Raw genomic sequence first — 19,812 nt, 5'->3', positions numbered from 1 at the left:
TGAAACAGCCTAGAAAACAGGGGCCAGTGTGTGAAGACACTTGTACGTTTCAGAGACCGTATATAAGCCAGTGAGGGATAGGTTGGTGCTGAGATGACTGATCATTCACATGAAAAACAAATAAAATGAAATCCTTTCCTTACACTATAACCAAACATATTTATTTATTTATTTTTTTATTGTCTAAAGTTTTACATATGTCTCCTTTTTCCCCAACTGACCTCCCCCTCAGCCATTCCCACCCCAGGCTATATCCAAACATATTTTTGTGTGAAAGTATAGAAATCTATATTTAAGAGTTCTGTGAAAAGGATTACTTAAGCAAACACATACACACACACACACAGAGCAAACAAAAAAGACAGTGTTGATAAATTTGATTGGCAACAACCAAAACCATTACAAAAGCCCTCTCTTCACGAATAACAGTTAATAGGTCTTACAATGTGTCAGACAAGACGTACTTTATATATATTAACTCATTTAATCCTTACAAATTTATGAGGTAAGGGCTATTATCATCTCTATTTTACAGGTAAGGAACCAGAAGCACAGAGAGGTTGAGTGACTTCCTTAAGGTCACACAGCCAGGAAGTGGTTAAACTGAGATTCAAAATCAGGCCATCTGGCCACAGATTCACCACTATATTATCCTGCCTCTCAACAAAAGTTACCATAAACATAACATGAAAAGATATGCTATAAGCATAAGTATCTAGAACTTACAAAGAGCTTAAGTGAAGAAAACTGAATAGAAAAAAAAAATAGGCAAAGGATAAAAACAATCCGTTCACATAAAGGCAAATCCTACATGAAAAGGCATTCAACCTTATTAGTAATAGAGAAAATGCAAATTAAAGGTAGCAATGAGAATCACTGGCGGTGGGGTGTAAACTGGAACAACTCTGGAGAGTGCAGGAGACAATATGGTTAAGTTGAAGATGACCGTATGTTACCACCCAGAAATTTCACTCCTACCATAGTGCTCCCACCTCGAACGTATAAAACTGTCACGTTTTAAAGAAGCCTGGCCCATCTCCATGCTCTATTCCACTATGAAGCATATTCACAGCAGCATACTCTACAGAAGTTGAAATGAATAACCCAGAACTATATGTATCAAAGTGGAAAAAAATCAAGTTGCAAGAGGATCATACAGTAGGATATCATTCACGTAAGTTTAAAAATGTGCAAAACAATACTACGTGCTCTTGATGGACGCATAAACACAAAGAATAAACCCATGCATGATGACAAACACCAAGATCAGAACGGGTGTTTCATTTGGGGGAAGGGGAGGAGATTAAATCTTGGGAGAATTCAACCTCCATTAGGTAAATCGGCTAGTAGTGGTCGAACAACTACAGTACTAGAGAGAGACTTGGATTTGCACCATAACAGACTTGTTCCAAGTGCCTTGGAGGGGACCTGGATGAAGGGAGTTGCAGGAGGTTTCACGGAGATATATCACTAAATATACAGGAGAGAGACAGCATGCCCAGCAGAAGGAACAGGCTATGCAAAGGCGCAGAGGTGCAGAGGTCCATGCATGGAGGAGCTTTTGAACCGTTCATACTGGGAAGAACCTTGGTTTCCCAGGTGTTGCCGGGAGCCAGTCCATGCTTGCTGTTTCAAGGGACCTGGCATATATGGCATACTGTTCTTAATATGTTTGCTCACCTTCTTGGCACTATGTGTTTTAACCAAGGTCACCTCTCCGAGAAAGGTTGAATCCCCAGGTAGGGATTTTCCCCTGAAGTTAGGGAGGGAATAAAACCTCTTAACTAAGTGCCAGGCGGGTAATTAATCATTTTAACTACGAACAATCATGCTTAAGCTACCTAATCTTTACTCCCTGGAATGGAGATAGGAAACGCCCTAACCTTTGTAATAGAGATTGATAGGATTGAATCAACTGGTATAAATACAGATGCAACAAGACAGCAAGAGCCAGAACTTAGAATACAGAGCTTAGAACACAGAACTAAGAGAGACAGAACCTACAAAGAACGTTCTCTAGAGACAGAAGAACTTCGCTGGAGAGAACATGGCAAAAGATCCTGGACAGAAACTGGCCTCAGAACCTAGAGACAGAACCTAGCGAGAGAACATGGCAAAAGATCCTGGACTGAACCTGACTACAGAAATTGGCAAGAGAACCTGACTAGAACCTGGTGACTGAACCTGGCTGGAGAACCTGGACAGAACCTGGCTGGAGAACCTAGCGAGGAAACATGGCTACAGAACCTGGCTGGAGAACCTGGAGAACCTAGCAAGAGAACATGGACACAGAACCTGGCTGGAGATCCTAAGCAGAACCTCTCTGGAGATCCAGACCAGAACTTGGCTGGAGATCCTGGCTGGAGATCCTGGATGGGCTGCTGATGAACTGAATACTGTCTCCGTGTCATTCCTTCTTTGCCGACTCCGTCTACACCTTTGGGGACCCCTGGACCCGCTGGGGTTGGACCCCGGCAAGGTGTGAAATGTACATTTATATTGGAACTTCCCTATGGACTTCTGTGTTGATTTCCATTATGTCTGGATGAACTTAAGGTATAGAAGGGGCCAGGGTAGGGGTCCCTCTCTTTCTTCCCTCTGGCTGACTCCCATGGGAACTATGCCCTGTGTCTTCCCCATCCCAGGCTGGCTGGCGGCTCGGCCAGCTGAAAGTAAAAAAGAAGTGGCTTTTCCCAGCTTCCTGCAGCTTCTTCTTTCTGCTCTCTGTGCTCATGACCGGCTGCTTCCTGTGGCAGTACTACCTCCCCAAGCTGAAGACCGGTGAGTGCAGAGGCATCCTCGAGTTTCTCCCGACCCCGTGGGTCCTTGTGGGCTCCGAGCTGCCACTGCTGACCCGAGGGTATCATAAGATTTAGACTCAGAAGCTCTGGCCTCTCACTGTGCATCTTTGGGCCGGTCATATGACCTCTCCGTGCCTACTTGCCTTTGTGTATGAAATGAGGATCCTAATGCCAACCCCAAACTTGCGGGCTTCGCACAAAGTGATTCATTCTTTCTATTAGTCTGTGGGCTGGCTGGCAATTCTGCTGCTGGTCTCATCTGAGCTCTCTCTCCAATGCAATGGGAGAGCTGGATCTCTCCCTCCATGTGGATTCTCTCTCTCCAGACTGCTATCCCAGGCTTGTCCAGGAGGGGGCAGTATTCCCAGGGAGCAAAGGTGCATTAAGGCCTAATTTTGGGAAGGCCCAGGATCAATGATCAATTCCACCTCATTCTTTTGGCCAAAGCAAGTCACAAAGCCAGGAGGAGCTAAAAGAATGTATGGCCACAGTGAGCCTCCAGTCTAGCCTCGGTTCCGGGCAGTCTCAGGAAGGACTTGGAAAGGGTGCAGCCCCTCAAGGTGCTGGCACCCTCACCGCTCCACACCGTCTGCAGAGGACGAGGGGAGGTCTGGGGGCCGCTGGGATGCTCTCCCAGACGGAGTCCTGCCCTGCCAAGGCCCACACCCTCTTCCCGAGGTTCCAAGGAAGCCATACAGCCAGACCAAAGCAGAATGAGACACGAGTCCCCGTGCCCGGACGCACAGCTCCGGCGAGAGACTGAGTTCTCCCTGTGGTTTAGGCCTGAAGCCGAAGTGGAGCCCCAAGTCCACTTCCCCACCCAAACGTATAACCAGAACTGGGGAAAGAGAGACAGACAGCACATGGCTGGGCCTGCCCCGAGGAGCTGGAACTTGTCTAAGTCTGCGGATCACACGGAGGGAGGAAGGTGGGCGTGAGGAGAGAAGGGCTGCCACCGGGAACTGGGGCCTAATTGGTATCTTGAAGGCCAAGATGCCGGCGGAGCATGTGGAACTGTCCCCGCTCCTCCAGGCACACTCTGCCCTTTGCTCCTTGCTACCATGGCTGGTCTCTGCACCCTGATGCTCCTGGTGAGGCTGTCACCAGCTTGGGGGGAGGGGGTTGGCCCCAACGTATGGCTCTGGCCTCTGCTGCCACCTTCCCTCTCTTCTAGGGTGACCTCTAGACTCCTATCCTGATCGCTACTTCCTTCTCACCATGTGATATTCCCGCAGGCTCCTTGGGACCAGAAGCACCCTCTGCCTCTGTAGGATGTGTCCCCAGCACCCCGAGCTTGTGCCCCTGGCACACCCTGTCCCCGTGTTGAAGGAGGCCCTGGAAAAGGTCAGTGATGACCCAGGAGGGTGCCAGGCCTGAGTGATGAAGGGGAGGGTCGCTCTCTGCACTGGAAGTGGCACTCATTCACCATGTAATTTTTGAGCACTGACTCTGTGCTAGACACTAGGGGCATGGCAGAAAGATGATACGGTCCTGTTCCTAGGAAGTTACTAGTCTGGGAATGAAGGAACGAACAGTCAAGATGATAAACACTGATAACACAGGGGTGAGAGTGAGGACAGGGGAAGTTCAGGGGACTGTGGTGGGGGGCACAAAGGGACTGACTCTGGGGTCAGGGAAGGCTTCTGGAGGAAGTGGTGTCTAAGCTGAGATGTGAACAATAGGAGACACCCAGCTGATGGACATGTGAATAATAAAGGAGCTTTGGGGGGGAGGGGGCACGTGGAAGGTGTGCTCCAGGTAGAGGGAACAGCATGTGCCAAGACCCAGGGTCAGCAGAGTAAGTACAAGGCACAGACAAAGAGCCATGAGGCAATTCAGTCTGGTGGGGCCATAGGTGGAGGGGGGAGAAAGATGAGATTGGAGAGGATGACAGAGCCTGTATCACAGAGGCCACTGCAAAATAATTAAAACAAAACACCCCCCACAATATAACTTTTACCACTGAGGATGGCCTCACAGTAGAGGGGGTTGTCAGCTGGCTCTAATCTGTGCCAGTCAGACCCCACCCACTTGGGTCACTCACCTTAGGAGGCATACAGACAAATGAAACACCATCAGAGAGGTAAGAGCAGCAGCGTGGTGGGGGGACTTGAAACTGCCATCCGAGGAACAGCTGAAGGGAAGGAGGCAGAGGATTCCACGTGAGAGAAGATGCAGGCTGGTGCAGGGGCACACTCACGGTCTGCAAATACATGGAAGGCTTTTGTGAAGGAGAGGGAACAGAAGGGTGCCATGTGGCTCTCGGGGTGGGGGGTCATAGTAATTAATGGAAAAGCAACAATGAACACCACGGCTGCCTTGTAGCGAGCACTTAGCATGTGCTAACCTCTTTATCAGAACTCCTTGTGAATCGCTATCAATACGGGAGGAGACAGATTTAGAGACGCAAAGCTAGGGCAGGGGTGGAAGCTACAGGTAGACAGAGCTCAACTCAGGATACGTAAACTCACTCCGCAAGGCGGTTAATTAAGAACAGAGGCTGCATTTAGCATGGGATTCTAACTCTGATTCCACTAACCATCAGTCACTTGAGCAAGTCACTTTCATATCTCATAGCCTCATTTTTCTCATCTGTTAAATGGGGAGAAATTAGCACTGACTTATTATGATGATTAAATGAGACAATGTATGGAAATCACTTTATACTGTGCCTGGCACATTCTAAATGTCCAGTATACGTTAGCTGTTGCTGTCATCATTACACTTCATCATTGCAAAGAATGAGGCGTTGTCAATAAATGTTCAAGAGAGAACTTAGGGGCCTTCTAGAAATAGTGAATTCTCTAACACTAGGGGGTCAGACTAGGCCTACTGGAGGTTTTCTAGGGTAGTGAGTTTCAACCTTTTTTATCTCATGGCACACATAATCACTAAAATTCTGTGGCATACCAAAAACATTTTTTTTTTTTTTGCCTCACAAAAAAATAGGTATAATTTTGATTCATTCATACCACATGACTATTGTTGTATTGGCTATTGTCATTTTTTTATTTGACAATCTAAAAGAGGTCAGCGTCCCTGACTAAAGAGTCAGATACTGCATATTTTATTTTTTGGAGATATTGCATATTTTTAAAGTTCTTGTGGCGCACTGGCTGAAAAATCACTGTTTGAGGGCATAAGACAAGGGTTTGACTAGATCAGTAGTTTTGTACCCTCCCTCCTTTTATGTTTTGCCAAAGAAACGTTTCTTATCACAAAAATCTCATGAGGAACCCCACATATAAAACAGATTCTAGGGGAGCTGCTCCGATTGCAGCCAGAGTGGGGGCCCATGGTATGAGAGCCCAAAGTCTGGAGGCTCACTGGGCTCCCTTCTAGCAACTGGGGATGGGGGAGGGAGCAGAGAGTGAAGGGGAGCCAGGAAAGGTGACCTGTGTGCAGGGTGTGGGGTGGGCATGGGCAGGGTGTGCAGATGACAAGTGGGGTGTGTCTCTGCACCCACATTCTGAGCCTCCTGCTCTTCACCTGCAAGGTGGAGAAGATCCTGCACCAGGCACTGTCTGCCCCAGGGCTGGCGGCCATGTCTGCAGTTGTCATCCACAATGACACCATGCTCTGGACTGGGAACTTCGGGAAGAAGAATGGCTCAGACCCAGCTTCTGGCCCCCCCAATGAGTACACCATGTACCGGTCAGCCGGGTGACCTGCAGGGTCCTGTGGAGGGATGAGGGATGGGAGAACAGGGGGGACCTAGGAGGTAGGGGAACTCAAGAGATTCATGCCTGGGATTTCCAAGCCCTTTATTAAGTCTTGACAGTTTTATAGATGAGGAGGCTGAGGTCCAGGGAGGACCAGTGAGTGCCCAACTTCACACCACAGAGGTAACAGGTCAGGAAGGAATCGCTTCTGGAGAGCCCTTAGCCCAGCGGTTCTCAACCTGTGGGTCGCGACCCCTTTGGCGGTTGAATGACCCTTTCACAGGGGCCGCCTAAATACATCCTGCATATCAGATATTTACATTACAGTTCATAACAGTAGCAAAATTACAGTGATGAAGTAGTAATGAAAATAATTTTATGGTTGGGGGTCACCATCACATGAGGAACTGTATTAAAGGGCCGCGGGGTTAGGAAGGTTGAGAACCACTGGCTTAGCCCCAAACTCCCTAACTCCAAGAGGCTCCCTTGTGTCCCACCCCTCCCTCACGTCCATGTGCCACAATGGAACCATAACCAGGCCCTGGGCTCGTGGCCCAGGTCCCTGTCAATCGGCAGCAGTGGCCCAGATGGAAGTCCCTGGGGCCATTCTGCTGCACCCGTCCCCTCCATGGCGCTGCCTGCAGGACCCTTCAAGCTTACAATGCAAAGTGAACACATCTGCTCCCAGATACTGAGGACTGGAGGAGTTCCATTCGCACTGCACCTGCTATGGGCCAAGTATGGGGACAACAATTACACTTTTTGTCACTTATTGAGCACTTACTACCTGCCGGGTATCTTGCCAAACACTTTACCAGCATGTTCTTGTTCAATCCTCTCTACAACCTGTGAAACGGACAAGGAAGCCGAATCTCAGAAAATCTAGTACTTGCCCAAGACCACGTAGCCAGTGAGAGGCAGAGGTATGACCCAACCAGGTCTGTCCACAGTGGGAAGGGCCTGGGGGAAGATACTCAGGAATGTCCGTCCATCCAGCCCAGCCCCACAGCCTCTGGTATATTCTCAAGCATCCCAAAGCCAGTTCTACAGAGGCTGGCGGATTTCCATCTGAGACATTAAATAAAGTGGATTCAGTTCTTTCCTAGAATACTAGAAAGTTGGAGGCTGGGGTGCAGGGTAGAGATGGGTTGTGAGGCCAATAGTATGCTCTCTGCACCTTTGTGTCCCCAACATTGTCTAGGATCGCCAGTGTCTCCAAGATCTTTCCAGTCTCATGCTGTCCCACCTGTGGGAGGAGGGTATCGTAGTCTCCCTAGATGACCTTCTGGATGGTATGCCAGCTCCTTCACTATTAACAACCCGCTGGGCATGGCACCAGCCCCCAAACAGCAGAGCCTGATGGATGGGCTGGAGGAGGTGGGCCCAGCCCCAAGGCCTTCATCCGTCATCCTCCGAAGGATGGCCAGCCAGCTCTCAGGTGAACGGTTTTGAACTTACCTGGCTTAGCCCCAAATAATTCAGGTGGGGGGAACTGAGGAGCGGATTCTCATCCAGTCAGGCCGAGCCCACTCTCTGCTGTTTCCTGAACTGGCCAAAGTCTCCCCATTCTCACTCCTCTCCAGCCACACTGGCTGTGCCATGCTATTCCTCAAACGTGCCAAGACATTCCTGCCACAGGGCCTTTGCACTTGCTGTTCCCTCTGCCCGAGACATTCTTACGGAAAAGAACGGCTCTCTCTCTCTTACCTTCTCCAGGTCTCACCTGCTCCAGAATCACCTCTGCAAGGCCTTCGTCCAACCAAATTACTTTTCTCCGTAGCATGAATATGTATTTGCTTGTTGTCTGGCCCCTCCACAAACTCCACAAGGCAGGGACTTTGTTCATTTACTGAATCCCCAGTACCCAGAACAGTTGTTGGCACAAAACAGAAGCTGCAAATCCATTATTGAATGGATGGATGAAGAGAACCCAAAACCTGCGGTTCTTCCAACAGTTGTCACAGCTAATAAACAGAAAAGTGGCCAAAGCTGTTTGGCCACTGATCTCAAGAATTGTATGGAATCAAACTGCTATAGTTGACGATAATTATTTTTTGAGCAGTTACTATGACCAGGCACCATGCTAAGCATTTTATTTTACCTAATCCTCACATCATCCCTGATAGAGGAATTATTTCCCTCACATTACAGGTGAGGGGACTGGGGCTTGAGAGGTTAAGTGGCTTTCCCACTAAAACACAAGCAGGATTAGAGTCCATGCTGGACTATTTTTGTTTTTCAGGCGATTTTGTTGGAAGGTGGGGAGGGGGGCAGTGCACCGAATGACCCCCCATCCACCCTCAGCTAGCCCAGCAGGTCTGACCACTGCTCCTCCCCAGGGTTGCCCCGAAGGCTGCGATCCACTTCGCTGCTGTGGAAGGGCAGCACCCAGAAGGCCCTGAGCCTGCTCAAGGATGATGTGCTGGTGGCGGACCCGGGAACCAGGTGAGGACGCACCTTGATGCTCTGCCAAAGTTAGGAACCTCCTCAGGATACCCACCCCCTCCTCCTCCCGGAGAGAGACTGCATCCTCTCGTCCTGGGTGATCAGAGCCTGAAGAGACGTCGGGGTCCCTAAATACAACCCCTATTCCACAGCTGGAAAGCCTGAGGCCCAGAGAGGGGTGCCACAGCAAGGCAGGTGCTGTTTGAACCTTGAGTTCTTTCCACTCATCAACTCAACATTTATTGAGCACCTACTCTGTGCCCGGAATGTGCTAAACTGAGATACAGAAGCAAACAAGTTTACTAGTAACCAGGTAGGTCCCTCCTCATGGAGTTTGCATTCTTGTGAGTCAGCCGTGAGCATTCTTATCAGTGAACAGATAAACAAGATAAATAGAGATTTTGGGATGGTGATGGGAGTGGATAGCTGGGGTGGCCACTGAACAGAGAAGCCCAGCTCTGGGAGCGAGGGGCTGGACAGAGCACAGCTGGCACTCCCCGGCCTCAGAGGCACCCTTCCGGGCCTGTTGGCCTTTTTTGGAAAAAGATGCCCTGTCTGCTTCTCCGAATGCTGAACTCAGGCCCCACCTCCCCGAGGAAGAAAGGACCCAGGAGATGCTCAGGCATCTGCATGCTGGAGTCCTCCTTTCAGCTGTGCCACTAACTTGCCATGAGGCCTCGGAGGAGGCACTCAGCCTCTTGGAACCCACCTTCCACATCTGTAGAAAAGGAGAGTCAGGCCCCAGCCCGTGTAGCTCAGCTGGAGTGTTGTCCTGTACACCAAGAGGTGGCCGGTTCGATCCCCGGTCAGGGCACATACCCAGGTGGTTCAGTCCCCGTCAGGATGCATCTGGAAGGCAACCGATCGATGTTTCTCACTCACATTGATGTTTCTCTTTTTCTCACTCTCCCCCTTCTTTCTCTAAAATAAAAAAAAAAAACACATAAAAAATTAAGGGAGGTTGGGCTAGAGTTCAGGAATGTCTAAAGGGATTTGTGGGTTTTCATCTGTCTGTGCCTTTTTGAAACTGCACCTCCTCTGGGAAAGAAGAGAGACCTCTCACTGACTACTGGTGTCTGCCATAGCTGGGGAGAAGGGAGGGGAAATCCTGCCCCCCATTTATCATCCTTGAACCACATGATCGCTATAATTCCACCCCACCCCCAACAGTCTTAAGACTCTAGTTTTCTGTTTGCTTAAGTAAATCATACTAAAGGGTAAAGGACCAATAAGATTTGCTTTACCGCTTGCCCAGCCCAGCTCTCCTCCTTCCTGCTGTGTGACCCTGGACAAGTCCCTGACCCTCTCTGGGCCCTCCTCTTCCCAGATGTAGAATTAGTGATCGCTGAAGTCCCTGATGGGTCTGACCATCTGGGATGCAGTGAAGCAGGTGCCTTCCCGGACCGATCCAGTCCTAGGAAACTCTGGTGGCGCTTCAGACCATCTGAGCAGGTCGGAAGGGGCTACTTCGGGCCTGGAAATGTTCATCACGGGCCGCACCCCAGTTTCCACACCTCCCGTTCCAGGTGCCATTACAGCACGCTGGCCTTCTCGCTTCTGGCGCACGTCCTGGCAGCCCACACGGCCCAGGGTGACTACCAGCGCTGGGTCTCCGAGAACGTGCTGGAGCCGCTGGGGCTGGCAGACACCGGCTTCGACCTCACCCCTCCGGTGCGCGCCCGCTTGGCGGCGGGCTTCTAGGGCAGCGGCCGGCCGGCCCCGCTCTACGACCTGGGCTGGTACCGCCCGTCCGGCCAGATGAACTCCACCCCCGCCGACCTGGCCAAGCTGGCCATGGCGCTCCTGGGCAGCGGGCCCCGGCGGCTCCTGCGGCCCGACGCGGCCAAGACGCTGCTGGCACCGCTGCTGGCCTGCCCCGGCGCCTACTTCGCCAACGAGACCGGCCCCCCCTGGGAGTTCCACGCGCAGAGGGGCTACCGCGTGGCGCGCAAGGACGGCTACGCCGCCACCTTCTCCCTGGTGCCGCCGCTGCAGCTGGGCCTCGTGCTGCTGCTGGCCGGGCCGCAGCCGTCCGGGTCCGACCTGGTGGCGCGGGCCTACGACGCACTCCTGCCGGCCCTGGAGCGGGCCCTGCGGGAGGCCGACCGCCGGCCCGTCCCGCCCCCGAGCGCGCGCCCGTTCGCCGGCTGCTTCACCTGCGCCAACCGCACCTTCTGCGAGGTGCGCGCCGGGCCGGCGGGCGAGCTGCGCCTGCGCCTGCGCCTGCGCCTGCGCCAGTTCGGGCCCCGCGCGGAGGCGCTGGTGCCGCCCGCGTTCCGGACGCTGGCGCTGCGCCACCTGCGCGGCCGCGTCTTCCAGCTGCACGTGGCCCGCGCGTTCCCGTGCGCGCTGCCGCTCGGCGACGCCTGGCTGTCCCTCGAGGCCCAGCACGGGCAGCTCGTCCGCTTCTACCCCCTGGACCGCCGCGGGCTGTCCCCGGGCTTCGACGTTCCCGGGCTCGACACGTACCGGGTGCTGCGGCTGCTGCGCAAGCCCGTCTTCCAGACCCAGGGACCCGGGCTCTGGCCGGAGCCTCCCGCCTCGCCTTCCCGCGAACCCAGGTAGTTGACGAAGCGGGGTAGGGCCCCCGCTACTCGGAGTGTGGACCCCGGACCACAGCCGGGCTGCGAACGATTCCTTATCCACGGGGGAGGACGAGCTAAGTACAGAAACTTAGAATAAAACATTTACATACTTTGAACAGCGGGCTGACAAAGTACTTTTGTGTTTGTTGAATCTAAGACAAAATAGGGGCTTGTGTTTTGTCTTTTTTAAAAAATCAACCTGCGTTATAATTTACATAAAGGGAAATGCACACATTATCAGGGAATAGTTTGGTGATTTTTGGTGGTGAGTATGTATACCCACCACCCCTATCAAGGTATAGAACATTCCCATCGCCCCCAAACGTCCTTCCTACCGCAGCCAGTCCTCTCTCCTGTCCCCAGCTCCAGGCAGCCACTGATCTTTCTGTCCCCACAGGCTAGTTTTGCCTGTTCCAGAATTTATATGAATGGGATCGTACAGTGTCGTCCTTTGTGTCTGTTTCCTTTTGCTCAGCATGATGTTTGGAGGTTTGTGCATGTCTTTGTGTACATCAGTAGTTTGTTCCTTTTATTTTTTAAAAATATATTTTATTGATTTTTTACAGGGAGGCAGGGAGAGGGATAGAGAGTTAGAAATATCGATGAGGGAGAAACATCAATCAGCTGCCTCTTGCACACCCCCTACTTGGGGATGTGCCCGTAACCAAGGTACATGCCCTTGACCGGAATCGAACCTGGGACCCTTCAGTCTGCAGGGCGACGCTCTATCCATTGAGCCAAACTGGTTAGGGCTATACATATTTTTAAACATATTTAGGGCTCTGTACTATCCTGAAGTAAAGAAACCTAATCAACTTGCCCAAGTCCAAAATTTGCCTAATGTATTTTGCCATGAACTGTCCTTGAATGACCCCTTCTTTTTTTTTTTCTTTAGCAGAACTTGAACTGACATTTATTGGACAAACAGTTACTGAGATCCTATCGTAGGTCAGGCATTGTCCTGATTATGGAGAACACAGCTGAGTGTATGGCAGACATGGGCCCTGACCTTTCCCAGCAAAATCCAGAGAGTTCATGTTTGTGCGCGCTAAGCCCTTGTCATGCTTCATGCCATTTAATCCTCACCTGTGCTCTAGGACTTAGATGTCATTGCCCCATTTCACAGACATGAAAATGAGGCGTGCAGCAATTATGTGACATCTCCACAGAAACCGAGCTAACAGAGCTAAATGACAGGGTTGGTATTCAAACCCTAGGACCCCTGACAGCCGAGCTCAAACTCTTAAACATGAATACGTGTTCTTAGAGCACTTGGGAGTTACTGCTCCAATTCAATGCCCCTCCCCAGCCACGGCCAAATCCCCACCCCAGCCCTAACCCCAACCTCAACCCCAACCTCAACCCCAACCCAAACCCAACCTCAACCCCAACCTCAACCCCAACCCAAACCCAACCCCAACCCCAAACCCAACCTCAACCCCAACCTCAACCCCAACCTCAACCCCAACCCAAACCCAACCCCAACCTCAACCCCAACCTCAACCCCAACCCAAACCCAACCCCAACCCAAACCCAACCTCAACCCCAACCTCAACCCCAACCCAACCCCAACCCAACCCCAACCTCAACCCCAACCCAGCCCCAACCTCAACCCCAACCCCAACCCAACCCCAACCTCAACCCCAACCCAAACCCAACCCAGCCCCAACCTCAACCCCAACCTCAACCCCAACCTCAACCCCAACCCCAACCCCAACCCAACCCCAACCTCAACCCCAACCCCAACCTCGACCCCAACCCCAACCCCAACCCCAACCTCAAACCCAACCCAACCCCAACCTCAACCCCAACCCAACCCCAACCCCAACCTCGACCCCAACCCCAACCCCAACCTCAAACCCAACCCAGCCCCAACCTCAACCCCAACCTCAACCCCAACCTCAACCCACCCAACCCCAACCCAACCCCAACCTCAACCCCAACCCCAACCTCGACCCCAACCCCAACCCCAACCCCAACCTCAAACCCAACCCAACCCCAACCTCAACCCCAACCCAACCCCAACCTCAACCCCAACCCCAACCTCGACCCCAACCCCAACCCCAACCTCAAACCCAACCCAACCCCAACCTCAACCCCAACCTCAGCCCCCTAGCACTGGCTTCATCCTTAGTCCTAAAAAACGCCTAGCCATGCTTCACAACCCTGCTGAGGAACTCTAGGAGCCCCCACTTGTTGCCTGGGGAACCTCAGCAAAAACACCAAACCAAAACAAATGAACAAGAAAAACCTTGTGAGTCCAAGGGATAGTTTTTACAGTTCACATTTATTTTGGAAAAAAAAAAAAAGGTTCTGCTAAAAATACTCCTACAAAGGCATTGGAGCAACAGGGTCAGGGGCCCATGGACACAGCTGGTGAGGTTTCCTTGGTCACAGCAGTGGGGATCCAGGTCTGACCCACGGCCATCAGAACCCCCGACCGCATCACTTCCCGACCCCCCAACATTATCAGGAACATCGTGTTTATGATCAGAAGAAACAGGGTTCTGTGAAAACCTGCCAGAACCCCCTCCTCCCCCCCACCCCGCCCAGTTGAGAGTTCTGGCCTGATGGCCCAGGCTGGAACTAACACCTTGGGCGGTAGGGGCGGGGGTGGGGGTGGGGCAGGGCACGGGGAGTCCAGGACAGTGGCTCAGACAGTGGCTCTAGGAGGTTAGGATGTCCCAGTGCCCCCAAGCAGAGTGCCCCTGGAGGTGTGGGGTTTGACTGGCAAGGGCCTCACAGTGGAGAGGGGCTGAGTGGGCATCCCGGTAGCAGCAGAGCATAGTGATTGGGAGGGCAGATGCTAGGGTCAGAGACCACTGGCCGACTTCGTGACCTGGGAAAGCCCCGTGCCGGTCTCTGAATTCCCTGGTCTGTGGAGCAGGAATAATAACTGTACCTGCTCGCAGAGCTGAGTGAGGATTGAGCGAGACGCTGTGTGTAAAAAGGTAAGCGTGGCCTCTGGCACATTGTTGGCACTCAAGAAATAGCAGCTGTGGTTCGGATTTGGGGCTGAGCCTGACCAACCAGTAATTGCTCTTCTCTGTGCTCCAAAGAGGCTGCCTATGAGTGAGGTTCCTGCCAGGCCTACCCTCAGGGGCTCCACCTCGTGTCTCCTGCCCACCGGAGGCCCTGTCCATGGAAGGGAAAGCAGGCAGACTGAGCTCTGAGCAGTCCAGAGGCACCTCCACGGGCTGGCCTCCCAGATCCCACGGGCAAGAGCCTCCCCTAGAAAGGGTCAAAGGGCCCTTGGAATGGGGCAGGGACTGCACGGCCACGAGGCTGTAACCCGGGTGGCTCTGGGGTTTGCAGCACGACCCTATGGTTTCCCAGCGCTGAAACAAAACACAACATAAACACACACACACACACACTGGCTCTGCACAAGGAAGGTGGTGTACCTGGGGAAGATGGTCCAGCAAATCCCTGGCCCTGCAGCTCCTCTTTGGGGGAGGGGGGGGAGTTCCACCCCAGATGAGTCCCTTCCCAAACCTAGCTAGTGGGGCCCCCGCTTGGCTCCTGAGCTGAGCTGTCCAGCCCACCAGCCAGTGGGCACGGTGGTCTGCATGGGGCGTTGCTCAGCGGGGGCAGCCAGATGTGGGCAGTTCTGCTCTCCCAGCGAGAGAAACCCAGCCTCACAGGAGGGGTCTTGGCCCTGGTGCAGGTGCGCCTCTGATTCAGACTCAAAGGAGGGAGCTGTTGTTAGTGTGTGTGTGTACCTGCCCCACCCGCCCTCACCATCCCTCTCTCTCTTCTCATTCTCACTCTTTCTTTGTGCTTTGTCCTTGCCACGGTCCTCAGGTTTGGGGACCAGTGATGAACAAATGGGACTTGAAGGCTCAAGAATGAGCAGCATAGGATCATATGCGATGGAATGTTTAAAACATGGAATCCTCCCCCTGGAATCTTAGAATTGGGGGCTTTTGCCATCTTAGAATCTCGGGATCTTTGACCCATGGAATGTTAGAATTGCACTCTCTGCAGGAACCCAGAATGTATGTGGTCCTGGCTCTGACCTCCTCCTCCCCTCTCCCTTTCCCCTCCTCCAACATGGCTGTTAGACCTGAGTAGAGACAAGGGCCTTCCCTCCCTCACCCTCCTCCAGGGAAAGCCTTGTGTCTTAGTCTGGGAAGCAGGGGGTTGGTGCTGGTGGGAAGAGGGGGCATATGAAGCTCCAGGTCCAGCTGGAAGCCGCGTTCTGCCTTTGGCTGGCCCACCTGGCCAGGTGTGGAGTGAACAGCTCTGGATTGTAGCCTTGGGGTTCGTGGGGTGCCCACAGGGTGGCCCTGGGGGAGCTGCCGGGCCCCTCTGCAGTATTAAGTTCTTGCTTAATCTTGCTCTATCAGCTTTCCCGAGGCAGCCTCCACGCTGGGAAGCTAAACTCAGACAGACTCAGGGTCTGGGGGGTCTAATTTCCCTGAAAACTTAGCACAGTCTGAACACATGCCTGAGGGTCAGCCCTGCCCCCACTTCATGGGTCCTAATCCATGTCTGAGTTTGGGCATCTTATCTGACGATGTCCTGCTTTGTCCTAATCCCTGTCTACACCAGCCCCTCTCTCGGCAGACATCAGGGCACAGGGCGTCGAGGGGAAAGTGAAGAGAGGATTTTAGTCTGGAGGAGTCTCCCAGGAGAGCTTGTTAAAAACAGAGGCCCCTGGGCTGACCTGGGGGATTCTGACTCAGGGGGTCGGGGAGGAGCCTGTGGGTCTGCCAGCTGACCAAGAGCCCAGGTGATTCTGACACGGGTGGGCGATGGCAAACATTCGGAGAAATCCTGGGAGGTGAGAAAGGGGGAGCCCCGAAGGCAGAGGGCCTGGAGGGAACCCTCTGGCAGCACCTGTGGGCATCGGTTTCCTAACCGGGAGAGGGGGGATGGTAACACCTATAAGGTCCCGAATGTATGGTAAGTGTTCGGTGACTAATGCAATCCCTGTGGCCTCAACCTCCTGCGACCCGCCTCCCGTGGGGTGTCCCTGAGCTTTCCTGTGTCAGAACGAAGGCCAAGTCACCCTCTGGGACCAACCCTCTGACCTTGGTGTCCCTGAAGGGACACTGGCCAGCTTCGAGGCGTTCTCCCAGATGTTCTGTGGCAGGACCTATTTCCTGGGAAGCTGGGTCAAGGCCGGCAGCTGGTGTGTGCATGCACAGAGTGGCTCCCTAACTTCCCTCTGAGTTTCCCCAGCGTAACACACCGTTGTAAAGGGCAGGACCCCAGCCCCTTCCTGGGTGATCCCAGGGCCAGGGCCACCAGGGCAGAGATGGGCACCCTAAGCAGTGAGTATGCCACCATGCCACCTCCAGCGCACACCAGGGCTCCGCTCTGTCCCCTCAGGGCTCTGCCATGCCCGCCTTCCTGCCTGCCCAGGCCGCCACTGCCACCCACATCTGCTCAGCTCTGGTCAGGGCCTGGTAGCTCTCACAGAGGCCTGGAGGGAATGGGGTGGGTATCATCAAACGAAGCTGAATTAAGAATCAGGTAGCACGAAATCCAACCCTGCTGCTCCCAGCAGCTGGAGTGATCTGTGGATTAAATACGTCAGTCAGTGAGGATGGGTAATGAAGCAGCAGGGCCTGGATTCTCCTGGAATAAATGAGGGCTTCTCCAGGGGGCTCTTCTTCCCGGGGTAGGGGGAAGCTGTGAGGCATCCTGCCCCCACCTGATGGCTGAACTCACTCCTCCTGCAACCCGACGCTCACTCTGCTATTCTTCTGCTCAAGAACCTGCTGTGGCTGGACTGTGTATCATGTGCAAACTGCCTCACCCTCTGAGTACATCATCCTCCACTTCCCACCACTCCCTCTGGCCCAGGCAGACACAACTCCTCATTGTTGGAGCATTCCAGCCTCTGAATTTTTGGTTACACTCTACCGCCCACCTGGAATGCCCACCTGGAATGATCATTCTCTCAAACTCTGTCATTTGCAAGACAGCCTCCTCCATGAAGCCCTCCCTGACAACCCCAGCCCATTTGAGCTTTCCCTTCTCTTACCAGCCAGCATCAGACACCAAGTACTTGATGTCCTCTGATGGAGTGTGTGGCGTGGGCAATGGAAGCAGATGAACACAGCCTTGCTCTGCCCATTCCTGGTTGGGTAATGCTGAGCAAGCCACTTCCCCTGTCTGAGCCTCAGTTTCCCCCCTACCTAGGGGAGAAAATGGTGCCTTCTCACCTGGTTCACCCAGTCCAATCCTCTCATTTTACATGTGGGAGACTGAGGCTCAGTGAGGGGAAGTGACTTGCCCAGATCCACACCTTAAGTTAGTGACAAGAGCAAGGCTGCCAGGATGCATTTTCCCTAGCAACCCGCTGCCTCCTGTCCTTTGAATGTATTTACACTGCTTTCCCTGGCAAGAGTCTTCCATCCTTTGGTACCAGTCTTGGAACTACAGGGGCCCAGGAGAGAGCCAGGAGTGGCCAGGGGCTCAGCACTGGGGGGAGGCGGGGACCAGAGGCCTGGGTCCTTCCTGTGCTTCAGCCAGGTGTGAGGAAGAGCTAGGCAGGGGCAGGGCCCGGGAGCTCCCAGTCTTCTGGAGATGAGCCCGATTGCAGAGGGGTGCAAGGCTAATGACTGCACACAAGGGGGTGGCAGAGAGCTCCCTGAGCGCAGGCAGCGTGGGGACCAACTAGAAAAGATGGTGAAAACCCAGCTGATGCCATATGGGCTGGAGGCACCACTGGCTAGTAAACAGCCACTGCCCGGAGTCCCTTAAGTATCTGCTGCACTTCCATCAACGTCTTACTGGTTGATCAATATCATCCCCCAAGAAGAAGCCTGCTGATTATCAACAACAACTCATTTTGGGGGCTTCTGGAGCAGTAGGAGCGGAGGCGATGGCCCCGCTATTACCCAGTCTGGCCTGTGAAGATCTGCTTGTCACTCTCAGAGCAGCTGGTCCCATTTCCACGGTGCCCTGGCCCCTGTTCACAAGGCAGCTTTTCTTTCCTCAAGTACCAACTGCGTGCAGAGCAGCCGGAAACGCCTCTCACACTGCTGGGCAGGTGGGGCTGGCACTTGGGGCGACGGAGCCAGGAAAGGATTAGTAACCAGGCAGCGGGCAGGCGGCTCAGAGCCGTGTGCCCGGGCCAGCAGCTCGGCCGGCCACTTCCTGCTGAGAAGCAAGAGGTGGTGGGGGAGCTGCTCCGGCAGCAAGAGGCAGGCCCCCTGGATGGTCACAGTGACGTCTGTCTGTCATCCTGCAATGGAGACACAGAGGGTCAGGGGAGCACCCTTACTCTTGAGAAGCAGGCACGAGGGGGCCCAGGACCACTGAGGACGCAGGGCCCTGGAGGGTGGATGGGCAGACATGCTGGCGAGCAGACACCAGCCTATCGGCTTAACGCAGGAAGCCATCTGACAGGAAGCACTGAGTGCCAGCCCCCTGTGGTGGCTCCAGAGCAGTGGGAGGGAGGGGGGCAGGCTGGGGACTCAGAGTTAATCTGAAGAGCATCAGGGCAGCTCTCTCCAGAAGGTGACCTTGTGTGCCGGGACAGCTGCCACCCGTGCTGGGCATCTTTGGGGCACAAGGGTGGCCGACTCGCCAAGACTGGCCAGTTTTAGGGAAACCAGCCAAGGCCTTCCCTGTGGCTTACTCTGCTGTTCCCTCCTCCGGGGCAGGGGGCGGGGAGAAAGCTCCCCTCTAATCCCTTCCTTCCCTTTGCATCTCAGGCTCCGGAGAACAGGTGAGTGACAGACGACAGGCTGGGCCATGCAGGATTCTCTGTCAGACCACCGAGAGGCCTTTAGCTGGCCACCTGTGACCTGAAACTTTGCCACTGGTCAGTCTCCCATGGACAAAGGGAAAGGTCCTGAGTTGAGGCACCCCTGACCTCCCCCTTTAGAGTCCCTGCCTCCTCCTCCACAAAGAATTCTGAGTTTATGTGAGTAGGAGCCCAATTGCGCAGAGATTAGTTGACCAGGAAAAGGTGATCATTCCTGTGGCTTTGACTGGGGGGTGGGGGGGCGCGGGGAAGGGCCCATGAGTACGCCGGGACCCTCACAGTCCCACCTCACAGCTCACCTAATACCTAGACCCCCGCCCCCTGGCCCGGGTGAGCTGAGTGCACCGCCAACCCCCTGCTCCTGATGCATCCTGCAGAGGCAGCAAGCGTTCCTTCCAAGTCACTTCTTCCCTTGCCTGTGCTTTTGACAAGCCTGAGCCAGAAAGGCCACATGGACTTTGGCGTCCTTCATGTGTTCTCTCAGCCCTGGGCCTTCTGTAACCCTGAGCGAGGAAGAGCATCATGAGTCACTAGACAAGTTCCAGGGGTGCCAGGGTCTCTCTCTCTCTCTCGGAACTTACAGAGAACAGAGG

The 19,812-nt window shown here is 53.7% G+C and overlaps 1 protein-coding gene across 1 annotated transcript; it reads left to right on the top strand.

Moving 5' to 3' along the window:
• Positions 1 to 2,615: 2,615 nt before the first annotated feature.
• On the top strand, positions 2,616 to 11,473 carry LACTBL1 (lactamase beta like 1; the record flags this gene model as incomplete). The annotated part of the gene is given in 9 exon segments (XM_036347085.1): positions 2,616 to 2,781; positions 4,037 to 4,063; positions 4,066 to 4,145; positions 6,298 to 6,455; positions 7,665 to 7,690; positions 7,693 to 7,752; positions 7,755 to 7,901; positions 8,803 to 8,908; positions 10,435 to 11,473. Coding segments are annotated over 9 exon segments (1,809 nt in total), but the record flags the coding sequence as incomplete, so codon positions are not given.
• Between the last annotated feature and the right edge of the window lie 8,339 nt (positions 11,474 to 19,812).

Source organism: Myotis myotis, unplaced genomic scaffold, assembly GCF_014108235.1.
Source record: "Myotis myotis isolate mMyoMyo1 unplaced genomic scaffold, mMyoMyo1.p scaffold_m19_p_2, whole genome shotgun sequence".
NCBI classification, from domain to species: domain Eukaryota; kingdom Metazoa; phylum Chordata; class Mammalia; order Chiroptera; family Vespertilionidae; genus Myotis; species Myotis myotis.
This window is presented reverse-complemented; position numbering and strand designations above follow the sequence as displayed.